Source organism: Zosterops lateralis (assembly GCF_965231275.1).
Source record: "Zosterops lateralis genome assembly, chromosome: 4".
NCBI lineage: Eukaryota > Metazoa > Chordata > Aves > Passeriformes > Zosteropidae > Zosterops > Zosterops lateralis.
The window spans coordinates 60,877,901-60,891,122 of NC_139765.1; the positions used below are offsets into that span (position 1 = coordinate 60,877,901).

At 36.6% G+C, this 13,222-nt stretch overlaps 1 protein-coding gene across 3 annotated transcripts in view; it reads right to left on the minus strand.

Moving 5' to 3' along the window:
• The window catches only part of KMT2E (lysine methyltransferase 2E (inactive)), a 55,878-nt gene that overhangs the window by 21,390 nt on the left and 21,266 nt on the right, over positions 1-13,222 (minus strand). For all 3 annotated transcript variants that reach the window (XM_083859987.1, XM_083859985.1, XM_083859986.1), the window contains 7 exons: positions 9,220-9,331; positions 8,658-8,887; positions 7,757-7,837; positions 7,525-7,583; positions 3,276-3,448; positions 2,232-2,270; positions 430-642 (listed from right to left, as the gene is read on the minus strand). In XM_083859987.1, the coding sequence (XP_083716113.1) occupies positions 430-642; positions 2,232-2,270; positions 3,276-3,448; positions 7,525-7,583; positions 7,757-7,837; positions 8,658-8,887; positions 9,220-9,331 (907 nt within the window). The remainder of the gene's footprint in view (positions 1-429; positions 643-2,231; positions 2,271-3,275; positions 3,449-7,524; positions 7,584-7,756; positions 7,838-8,657; positions 8,888-9,219; positions 9,332-13,222) is intronic.

Consider the following 13,222-nt stretch of genomic DNA (forward strand, 5'->3'; position numbering starts at 1 on the left):
CAACCCCCTCAGTTTCATTGATTCTTTTACTTTAACCACTCCAGGTATCCCCCACAGAGAAACAGCAGCAAAGTTGACTAAAGCTGACTGTGTCTCAAGAGACAGTCTAAAGGCAACCCAGTGTTCAGGCTGACACTAACACCTAGCTACTTTTTGGGATAAATGATAGGCAAATGTAAACAACCAGGATGGTACAGAATACATAAAAATCACTTACAAATTCTGAAAAATGTGTTAAAATTCTGATGCTCAGATCTGGTGAGACAACGAACAGAAAATGAATGTCAAGTCCCTCTGTTTTTGTGGGTGTTTTTTGTTTTGTTTTGTTTTTCCTGTGTTTACTTTTGTTTGTTTGGGGTTTTTTTAAAGGTATCTAATGTCATGGCACAAACACAGCACACAGTAACACAACAAGGTGCAGCTCATTACCTCTACTGGAGGTTTGAAAATCAGATTGCTGGTGCTGACTTCTTTTTTGTCATTTCCATTGCCTAATCTGAGAGCTATTTTTTGTGCCTCCCTCTGGACACCTTCACTGTATTGGTTATTATTTGCTTCTTCATAACGATCCATCCATGCCTTGATTTTAGTTTCCCATCCAAAGTTTGAACTGTCAGTAGGATCAATCTCTGGAGCTGAGCCCTAAAAATTGAAGTAAGTGACCAGATATTAGAAGGCAAGTTATTAAAAGAAAAAATCTACAACAAGACATTAAATGATAGGCAAAGGTATGTTACTGATTTACAGTTTGGGTTTTTTTTAGCAAGTCTGGTATAAGACTTTGTATTACTTAAAAACATTGAGTTAAATTCAGTCCCATTACATTTGTCCTGTCAAGAATCTCATTATTTAGTAAATATCACCCAAGTTCAGGAATATTTTCCCTCCTCAGTGATTCCTGCTCTTAGTGGGATGAGAATGGAGAGTGACACTGTTTCCTCCCACAACTGCACTGCATCACGAATCTAAGTGCAGGAATTGGAGAGTCAGATCTCTCTGCCCACTCAACTCTTGTGAACATATGCAAATATAGAGAACTCCAGCTTTTATCCTGTAATACACAGACTTGATTTTCCCCTTTCAACTTCAAAGATCATGCTGTATCTTTTCTTCTGCTGCATAACTTGCTAAACTTTACTAATTTACACCTGCTACATGAAGGTTGTGACTCTAATGTTACAGGCTTTGCACATAAAATGTTTCTCTCCTTAGCTGCTCCTCACTACACAATTCTCTTCTGCAGTGCTTCAGATCCTTTCACTTTTAAAGAAAGTGCCATTGTACCTCCAGACCTCACAAGCAGCAGCCAGGCTGCAGCCAACCAAAGCTCCTTACGGACAGCAGCAGCCAGCCAACGCTCCCTTTTCTATCCACCTGAGCAGAGACACTATTAAACATTAATAAAACAAAAGTAGTTCAGCAATTCAAATTACCTGTTTACATTTCTTTTGTGAATGAAGAAAACCATACACACAAACAGCATTTCAAAGGTGTGATGCTAAGACAACCATGAAAAAACAATGGAACCTTACAAGCACCATATTAAAAAAACCCCCACAAAATTAGAGATCTTTCTTCCCCAATTCTGTCTCCACTGTTTGCAAGGCACATCTTACACATTTGCATCCCACTTGCTTTTATATATACCAAGCATGAATGAACTATGGAAATACCTAGTTCTCACATCATGCACATTTTTATGTCACAGAGAATTTAAACACGGCTGTAACACTTAGATCTTACAGAACAGACATTCCATTGCAATTCCCTCAGACTATGCCAGTATCAGTGAGTAAAATCCCGCCAGATACACAGGAGTCCCAGCAGGTCTAGATGGAGCTTTAACAGAGCAGAACTACTAACTTAACTTTCAAATTCAATATAGTCTTTTTTTTTATTTCACTGCTTAACAGTTATGAAAAGCTGGAGCCACTACGTTCAAATGAGGTGTTCACTCAATTTTACTCCCTTGCATAGCACACATGAGCCCCAATTAATCCACTGGCTCTTGAAATAAAAATTTGCACTAATTATTTCAGGTAATTTTGCAGGACAAAGATGTCGTGCTCATACTTGAATTTAAAGTCACTGTGATACATACATAATACATTAGTTACCAAGAAGAGAATATTGTAGTGCTTAGTGTACAGCACCAATTATACTCTTGATACTTATTATTTATGTCATGTACAGTTAAGGTCTGAAACAAAATGCAAACAAAATCACATTACCTTTACTCTTGAAGATTTCCTGGATCCTTCTCGAAATGCCTGGAATAAAATTAGATATTCATATTCACTGGAGGAAATACAAAATCTCTTAAGGAACTGAAAACCTATTAACGAATTAACAAATTTTCAATTAAAAATGCAAGATGAAAACAACAGAACAAACTACGCTGAAATCTCAAGAAAGTAAGAGGCTACATCTAACAAAATGTATTTTAAAAACCAATTCAGCAGTCCAATCTAAGTGCACAGTAATCAGGTACCTCTACCTTTCTCTCACATTACAGCTTGACCCTCCAGAATTTCAGAATCCAAGCCAAAATATCAGAGGTAACAGAAGAATACATGGCAATAGATTTGTATTGAGAATTGTTCAATCAATAGGAAACATTTTACTTAAGATACCCAAAAAGACATCAACGACTTATTCTGACTTTTAAGTTTTAAAGGACAAAATTCGCATCCAAACAAATTATATTAACTATGAAAACCACTTGTTTAGAAAGCTCCATGTACTTTACTTCTTCACCAACATTTTGCCTTCACATATATACTGTTTATACATCTATAGCTAAGCAGTATAATATCAGTACTTTTTTAGTCTAATTAGTTTAGCAGCTAACTTCCTGACAGCAGACTTCCACACAATTTCTACTCAAATAAATGGAGTCACATCAGGAAAACTGATGGTAAACATTTCTGTACTTAAAACCAAACCTGAAGACTTCCAGGGAATTCTTCTCTGGCTATCTCAAAGCTTAGCACCACCTCTAACTATTTCAAATGGTCCAGCAAATGCAATTCCTGTGGTGAGATTCTGCCTCAATTATAAAACTGAACTTGCACAAGCAGGATATATTAATCTGAAGTAAGGATAAGTCGTGGGGGTCAGGCACCCAGGAGGACTCATTTACTGCAGAGTAATACATTTCAAGCTAAAAACCAGGTAGTAAAATAGCCTGATTTTTAAATCAGTGTTTCTTGTAAGAAATGTCACATAGCTATAATTTATAACACAAAGTAATAAAAGAAATTACATTCACTTACCTTTTTACATTTTGCTATGTTCTGTTCTTTCTCTCCACTTTTTTTCCTCTTCTTATCATTGACTTTTGTAACTCTTGTAGCAGTTAAAGTAATTGTCGTTGGTGTATGTTGATAAGCAGTATACAGTTCCACAGGAACCTCATCACCACTTTCTGTTGCACTGGTGTCCCCATCTTTAAAACAAAGAATATTCTGTAAATAATGAAGTACTGCAGAAAGAACATTCACCAGTCACTCTACATCTGCTTTCCAAACACAAAAATTCATACTGACAAATGCTCCAAGCACTCCTATGCAAAATTCACCAACAGTTGCAACAGCATGAAAATGAAGGACCAATGAGAAACTGGTAATTAAGAGAATTTGTAATGCAAGGTAAGAAAAAGGTACCAGATTAAATTCCATTCACAGAATGGAATTAATGATCATATTCCATTTTAAGCAAAATTAGAATCAGAACAAAAAAGGTAAAAATTCTATTAACTCATTCACTTATATATATATATATATAGCTTTTACTTGTAATATGGTGTTTGGATTCTCAGATGACTGTACTCTAGAAGGGATTAAAATTAATGACTGACCAGCATTTCTTGAGAAGCTCTACTAATTAATCACGTGTAAGTCCTAATCAACTATTTCAGCTGCAATCTGCACTGTCAGGTGCCTTTCTCAGGGTTAATATGTCAATTTAGCCAAAAGCCTTTTGTATTCAAAATCCTCTAGCAGTAACATTGTGCTACTCAGGAAAAGAGACTATCAGACACAAACTGACAGACACTTTTCCTTTGTGCTGTGCTCTCAAAGACCTAAAGGCCAAAGCCTGAAATTTAGCATACATCAGCATTTATGTCAGACAAACACACATCCTGACCTGAAACAGGATTACCCTAGTTCTGTCAAGATGAAAGGCTATGAAGGATGGGGAGGATTGGAAGAGAGATGATGCACACAGATAAGAGACTGCTGTTTCCATGTGCTCAGTACAGGCTTCTCAGATTTTAGCAGCTTTTCCAAACATTCTACATTCAGTAAATACACTTCACACTAAGCAAAACTTTCTGATACAGTGCAGAAGCAGGCTGTAATGATAGAGAGAAAACATTCCTTCTGATCTCAGAAGGATGTTGCTTTAATCAGTGCACTCAGCAGTCCTAATTCTCAAAACCTTCTTTACTAAATAAAGAACTCCAGCTACTGGTTACTCTGGATTTTTCCTGCTCACAACATTCCTTAACAGGACTCTTCTGTGCATAGCAAACAATCCCATTTTGCCATCATGGTTATTCTTTTGAACACCTTATCAGGCACATAATTATACTTCATAAATTAGGAATTGATGATATTTTCTGAATTTCTGAAATCTCAGCTGAGAATACTTTCTAAATGAGCATAAAAGCACACAGAAAGAAGAATGTCTAATCAAAGAAGAATAAATAGCAGAATAACCAATGCCTGAGAAACAGAAACCCCAGAAGAGAAACTAGAAATTGTCAATGGCTGTAGCCCATACACCAGTGCCTACAGAATCATCACAGCCACACACCTCTCCCCTTGCCCCAAACCCCACAAAACACTGTCTTCCTTAAGGAAGCAACATTTCAGTATTGTTGTCTACACTGCGCTCTAACTTACTGTAAAAAATAATTACCTCAACTGAACATATAATTACATGGAGTTGTTTTGAGACACTCCTACCTAACCTACATAACCTGCTTTCACTTTGAAGAGCCTTGGTAAAGCACCTAAGGGGAGATCTTGAGTTTGCATGTCAGAAGCAAGATACAAACTCTCCGAATTTCACAAGTTATGGACCCAGATTCGTTAACCCATGAGCAGCAATGATCTCCACAGCATCAATTTCAAGACCAAACAGCTTAAAGCAACATCCTTGTGTAAGTTACGCATTTAGATATTGTATCTTAAAGACCAAAAAAACCAAAATGACCCCACCAACCAAGCCTGAACCATCCAGTACAAGACTGAGTAGGGCTTAACAAAGGTGCTCACTTCACTGAACCAGAGTAGGAAACCCACTGCACAGTAAGCTGCACCAGAACTGGACTTACAACAGAAAAACAAAATCATCATCTCATACAACCACAGGCCCCAGAACAATGGGCTAAAAATGTTGCCAGAAAAAAATCAGCTGATGTGGTTACACATAAAAGCTTAACACACACAATTTTCTATCACGTGAAATGCTCAATTAAAAGCTCTTTTCTTGAAGCAAACCAACTGTTCTATTACCTTCTCCCCACTGTTTACCTTTGGATGAAACACAGCTACGCCAATAACATTTAGAAATCTTTACAACAAAAACATTATACTCTTAAGAATTCTCACATCTAAGTGAAAATCCCTATATATATATATATGTATAGGCTTATTCATCAAAGAGCATCCAAATTATGCAGTCTTACCTTTTATCAAACACCCGTAAATTATTAATAATTAAAAGTAACATTCTGCTTCTTTAGATACTGTAGAGTATCTACAAACATTGAAAAGATCCATTCAAATTGATGCCACCTTTGCTTTTCTTACTTGACATCATCTGTGCAAACTGCCCATTTTACTAATGTCTCACACAGTTTATACCCAAAATCACTAAGTTCAACTGAACTGTAGAGCAGTCAGTGTGAAGTGCATTCACCCAAGCTAAATGGAAATCAAGAGGTGTAAGCACAAACATTCAGGTTATGTATTGTAAATCAATCTGTATCAATACTGCACTTTGACCACATTTTAGCTTACAGAGAACCGTAATTTGCCTTTTTAACTGGTTTGATACTTTTACTTTACCATTTAATATTTCCTTTCCTACAGAACGCTTTTAACAGATTTAGAATACTGATCATCAAGACCGAGGAGGGCTAAATGCTAACTTCAAAGGTAAGATCTCATCAGCTCCTCCTAAGATTTTTAATCTCTCTTCCCTTAAGTTTACAGTAAATGATCAGATAGTGTGCCTACAAATCCCAGGAGATTATTTAAATAGCTCAGATCATCACTTCCCCTATTTGTTATGAAAATCCAAGTTCAACCTCACAGTATTATCAGACCACTCAGTGAACTCATTAACTCCAAATGAGTTATAAATCTACTTGTTCTACTATTTTAATAGAATCAGCAAAAAATAATTTTAAATTTAAAAAATTTTTGAAATTTAAATTCGATTGACCTAATAGGTCAACTAAAACTGTATATAATAACCTTGGTTTTGTTAAAATTAAAAAAAAAAAAGTGTTTTTTTAAGTAGGTCATTAAAGCCTTTAAGGGACTTTAGGCAACTTAGTACCAGAAAACACCAAGTGTCAACTGCACCAAGAAGCACAGTTGTGTCACACATCCCCCAGACTTTCTGAAGTCATATGAAGTGGGCAGTAGGACTGTATCTACATGGTACTTCTAAAAGAAATTTTAAAATACATATACACACTCCACTACTTCAGAGACATGATGTGGAAGTAAAACATGTTACATTTAGGAGGATGACCTCCTCCCAAATTATTACTTTTGTAATAGCACTTGAAAGTACCAGCTGTCAGCCAAGAATTCTACAACACACCTTGGTAATGGCCGGACAGAATTCCTGACAAGAGTCCTGACATTTGAAATCCCGTGAACAGGTACAAGAACTTCTTGTATAAAATACACAGACTGAAATGGATACTTGCATTACACACCACCTTGGTTATCAAGGGCAAAAACCCCTCAAAACATCATTATTATCTACACTGTATTAACTCAGTTTAGCAACTTTTCCCATTGTCTGAACAAACCCAGAGCTGTATCAAAACACCCAATCTACAGCCCACATATAAGAATTAGGATTTCTTCCTGAAACTTTTTCCCAGAATGAAAGTAGATTTAGAAACCCTCTCTCATCCCAAAAGAAGAAACTTAAAGCTTTTCCACCTTATTTGCATCACCTTAGTCAAAGGAGTTAGTGTTATTGTAAAAGCAACATTGCTTATTAAGAAACATAAACGCTGTTCAACAGATTGCATTGTACTGCTATAAAAAAACCCCACAGTGCTGAAAACCATTAATAAAACACATGGAACTATAACAATTCTGACAGAACGTTATCTTGGTAACAATACAGTCAAGTAAAAGGCACTGATTTTACTGAACCTTATATGCTGAAGGCTCTCAAAACTGCAGGAACCCTCTCAAGTCTGTATATGTAATTTATACTTATTTTATGACCTTTACTAGGAAAAGGGCTTTAAATTTTACTCACCTGACATATTTTCCCTTTTCCTTCGTTGCAACAGCACTGCTCTTTCTTTATCTAAACTCCTGAAATAAGAAAATAAATCAGTGCATTTAAGTATTAAAACAGACTTCTAGCATTTCCCATTGACTATTACAAAATAAACAGTAAACTCACTGAACGTTCAGATACTTAGAAAATTATCACTTTCTCGCTGTTCCATTCTGTTTTAGAATTAAAAATCAACAAAACTACTTACCTGGGTTGGCAACGTTCACACAGATATATGTCAGGAATATGCTGTCTGTCAATCCCCATGCAGTCAATGTGCTGCCAGACACTACAAAAACACAAAAACAAAACCCCAACTTTGAAGTACAATTTCTAAAATTGCATGCACAATACACAGAGAAAGCAAGCTGGTTTTTTTTTTCACTGTCATCTTTACTCAGATTCAATACTGCCTAAAACAACATCACAATTACTGTCTTTGCCACCACTCTGCTTTGCTGACTTATTCTCTCTCTCAGAAATTTTTCTCTTATTATATTATGATCAAATAGGTGCTTAAGCATAAACTCAGAAGTCTCAACGTTTAACTTCAGCTTCTCCAATAAGAACCTAGGTTGGTCTTTTCATACTTATTAACTGAATCCTTTGAAAAATAAAAGAGTAATCAGAAGGATCATGGACAGAGAAACCAATATTTGAGAAGCTTCCTTCACATTACTTTGCATCCTTCAAGTTTTTTGATTCACATATACATAATTTACCAAGACACTTTATTACATGCACATTAAGTAATGCCTAAGTCATTATTTTAGCATACTAACAAATAATTTAGGTCAGAGTACCAGAGACATTGTTTTTAGGGGGGAAAAAAGGTATACCCTTATTAAGCAGCAATGCACAAGCAAGGGCATGACCAAATTAATGAGTAATCAAGACTGACTGGAATTAAATTATAAAACATTCACTGGCCTTAACTATGTTGCCTATTAGAAAACCACATGATCTTCAAGCACTTTTCTGATAGAAAGAAATTTCTTGTGATTCAACGTAATTAAACCACCATTTATTTACAATCACTTTGCATTTACTCAGTGTAGCCTTAAGTTTTAAGTAATTTTTACTTTTAAATTTATTTTAGTACGCATTACCTGCATTTGTCACAACAGATCATATATCCATCATCATGTGTAAAGCCACAAATGCATCTGGTAATATCCGTTCCATAGCTTCCATCCTCTGACGTACTGATGGTAGTAGCACTAGAGGTTTCATCAAAGTTGGGAGTGGTAAATATGCCTACTTCATTCTTGCTTATAAGCACTGATGGAGGAGGAGAAGCTGGAGGCGTTGGAGGAGGCCGAGCACCATAGTTATGGTCCTAGAATTTTGTTAAAAAGTAATTTATCGTAAATGCTCTTACACTGATCGCTATTCAAGCCAAAAATGTAAGAATTCATTTGGCAAACAACTTCAAGCTTATTTTTGTAGTAAAAGCTTAAAATTTTGGTTATATCCCAATTGAATCTTCTTCTCAACTATGTTGTACATTTAAGTGCACTGTGTTCTGCTTCTGACAGACCACTTTTAGCCAACTTACCCAACTCCCAATAAGATATAGAAACATAAGCATGAATAAGTTTTGCCGTATAAAAATAGCAGATTTTTACATAATACATTTTGTTTGTACAGAATACTTGGCACAAAACTTACTGCATAGGGCAAACCAATGTAGCTGTGTGAATGCGAGCCGCTGGTATACAGCTGGTGAGGGTAACTGTTCGATTTTTCAACTACCACAGGGCTAGCTTCTACAGATTCTGGTCTGCAAGGCAAAAGAGAGATGAAGAACAAATATCATTACTATGTAATTTATATTAATAAATTGGAGGTGCTTGCAGAACAACTTCTAATTAATTCCCTGCTGATTCTACTTGAAGGAGCATATGGGGGCAGAAGAAGCTTGCAACCCCCCCAGCGGCCCCCTCATGAGCGGTAAGAGAAGCTGCCAAAGGGAATTCTGCCCAAGGACTGAGGCTGCGCTCCGCGGGCGGCGCTGCCATGGAGCGCGGCAGCGACACACGGCGGCAGCGGCGGGAATGGCCCGTGACCCGCCCTGAGCGCTCCCACAAGCACAAACCCCACATAGGGCATGTCGGCTGTACAAGGCAGCTTCTATTGATCTATCCATAAACAAAAAGGTGATAACGATTTGCAAGACAAGGCTAGCGGTGCCTTCTTCAATATACAAACTATGGTTTATATGCACTGAACCACAATACAAACAAGAAAGGAATACTAGAACAGAAGATCTGAGCACAAAAAAATTACATCTTCACAGCCTTTCTCCAGCAGTTGTTCATGTGTGCATGACTGAGAGAACTTGCAGATATTTTGCTGCTCCATATGATTTAATCACACTAAGACAAATTAATCCAGGTTACCTAAAGTGGGGGGGGGGGGAGGGGGGGGTGTGGAGTTTAACAACAAAAAGGCACCACAAAATGTCAACACTTAAAACTGAAGAGGACTTGATACACATTACAAATCAGGTCTGGTTCAGTTTTCTAATTTCACTTTTTATTATGTGTGAATCTATTTCCTATCACACGCCTTACTAATTCCTTCAGCTGATTTTTAAAATAAGCTTGATATTTCTGAATCTTAGATTAAAATAGATACTGATGGGATTTTTTCTCATACAATAAGACATTTAATAGAGGCTTTTTTGCTATGCCAGGAAGCAATACTAGTTTGATTTAAAAGGACACCAGCAAATTACATTTGTTACTTTTTGGAAAAGATATAATTAATCATTAACTTTCTGCAACAAAATGCAACAGTTTCACATCTCTTTGAAAGTGTCCTACTAATGGGTTTGGTGGCCCATTTCGTCCTATGAGCTTTTCCCCATGTGAGATTACTACATGATAAAATTGTTTAGGAAGAAGCTAGTTAAAAGCACTTCTGGGGGAGGGCTTTAGTTTCTATAGTCCAAAGAAAACAATCATTTTTTAAAAGATTACTGTCTCCAACAGTCATCAGCTGCCTTTTTTGAGAGAGGGAATAAAGACGTGAGCAAATCATGTGAAGTACTAACATTAAAAACACAACTTCTGACTAGCATAAGACTAACCAAATCTGACAGCACTTGCTCTTTGTTACCTCATAAACCCAGAAAAATCCTCATTTACTCTTACACCCGTTCACAACTTGAAAATACAATTTTATTTTGGAGTTCATTAGAATTAGCTTCTAGAAGCAGTTTAGAACTTTAGTTTATGATTAAAATAAAGACAAATGACGAAAAAACTGTGCCCTTCCAACTGATCTGCTTTAACCTATTTACCAACACATTTGTGCAGTAATCACACATCTTTCCTGTGCTCCAGTAATCCTTCTGATGACCTTGCCAACTAAAATGTCAGCAAATGAGGCATTAGCTATGCATCCATCATGACTAGGGCAGAAATTAGCTTCTCCAGTAACAAGCAGGTCTTAATCACTGTGTTGCTTCTACTGCTATTCTTCCCCATTTCCTGAATGGGACAAGCAGGAGCATGGGGACTCTTATTCACTCTGCGTTCAATACTCGACCTACTCCATTTCCAGAGCAGGAAGGCTTACCAATAAAGGACAGGCAGGAGGGGATTCTGGTACAATCCATCCAGGATTAATTTAGGAGAGTTTCCTTCATTAAAAATAAGTATTACTATGACCTAAATACCAGGTACTTAAACACGGGAACATTCAGTGAAAGACAGCAGAATGAAAGTGTCCTAAAAAAAGAGGTTGTGTATTTCATCAACTGAGCACAAAAAGACAGTCCAGGTCTCTTTCAAGACATGAGGCAAGACAATACACCCAACACCCTACACCCATTTCTTATTATTCATGTAATTTATAAACCACTTAAGAGAACAAAATTTAATATTTAGAGGCATAACAGTGGTGGGAAGCAGAAGTGTAAAGCTTCCAAAAACATTAATTTATCATCAACTATTTTAACACTCAAAAAACAGATTCAGAGAACATTACTAAGAAAAAGGCACATCTTTACTTGAACAAGGAAAACCAGAAACATGGTGGGAGAAAAATCAGGTGATATAGAAAGGCAACTATTAAAAAATGTGGAGCACAATCAGCTTTCAGTAAAATTTTTTTCAAATGCTTATCCAGGCACACACAGTATCCTAAATTACAACAGATGCTCAGTAGAGCTCTGAATGTAACTGTTACTGTGCCATTTACTCACTGCACTGGGCTGGGGAAGAAACCAAGAACTATGGGAAGGAACCCCAAGAGAATTCACCGAATCTAGAAATTAACCATCACAGGTTTCCTTTACAGTCAACAGCAAAGTAATACAGACCCCATAACGCAGTGCAGGATGGGCACCATTTTTCCAGAGAGCCACCACACACAGAATCAACTTTGACAGACAGGTTACTGAATTCCTTATTCCTCCTGGTTTTGCCAACCATGTGCATGACCTTAAACAGAAAAGACACCCTCTATACTCCTGCCTGTTCAAAGGTCAAGCCCTTCTGAAATAGGCATCTCAGAATTGTACAGCTTTGAGAAGAAATGTCTCTTGGCAAAATATTTAATTGTACAGATGATTAAAGCATGAGATATTACATAATTTAAAAATCAAGTTTTACACTTTTTGGGCTAAAGTACCAGAGCCCAAGCAGCAGCAAGGCACTAACTCCTGTACTATAGACAAACACTCCCCTCATCTCACCACTGACATCCCTACAGCCATCCCAGAAAGCAAGTTTTCAAGAGGAAAAAGTGTAAGCATTCAGATCTGTGAGAACACTGTGAGGTTTTCCTTGCTTGTATTTTTGGCCATTAGCCAGTTCTCTCAGAGACTGAGGTACTAAGCCTGTCAGCCTTATCATATCGCATTTTTCAGCTTCACCTCAAACAACTGCTGTCTTACTGTGTAACTAAGAAAGATATTTATTGCTTGGTTTTCATCAAAACTGCAATGTTTGTATTACAATGCAGTATATTTGAAGCTGGATCAAAATGTTAATAGTATTTCCTAAATAAACATTACTGTGATAAACCGACCATGATATTCTGCTAAAATACCATATATACTTATCATCTGTTGTGGTCAGCAATTCAAAACTGTGCAAAATGTTCATGGAGAACAAAACAAAAACCTCTACACAAAAGCTTTCCACATGCTCTTGGGCTGCAATGATTTAAGCCATTCCTGTACCTTCAAAACAGAAATATAATATTTTCTGAAATCAATTTTAAAAGATACCTATATTAAAAAAAAAAAAAAAGCCTCGAGAGAATTTTCATAGAGCAAGTGAAACAACTACATGTTCTGGGTCATCTCCTACCGCTGGATTCTAAAATGGAAACAAATTATTCTGCATGTTGCCAGCAGATGGCATTAGTGAAAAACTAAAAGCTACACTCCAGTTAATTTATGAAACATCAGTCCCTACACATATTCATAGTTAACTTATATTATGGAAACCAACCAGAATGATTCAAAGAAAGTCAGTTCTTCTCTAAAATGTGATCTCTCTCCCTTCATTCCTTTTAAATATTGTTTTGTTTCTGACAACTTAGCAATAAATTAAAAAACAAAAAAAGGAAAGAAAAGAAAAAGCACATAATTATTGATTAATATCTAAAATACAATCAGTTAGGATTTGGGGCCATCAACTCACTTCCATAAATATGT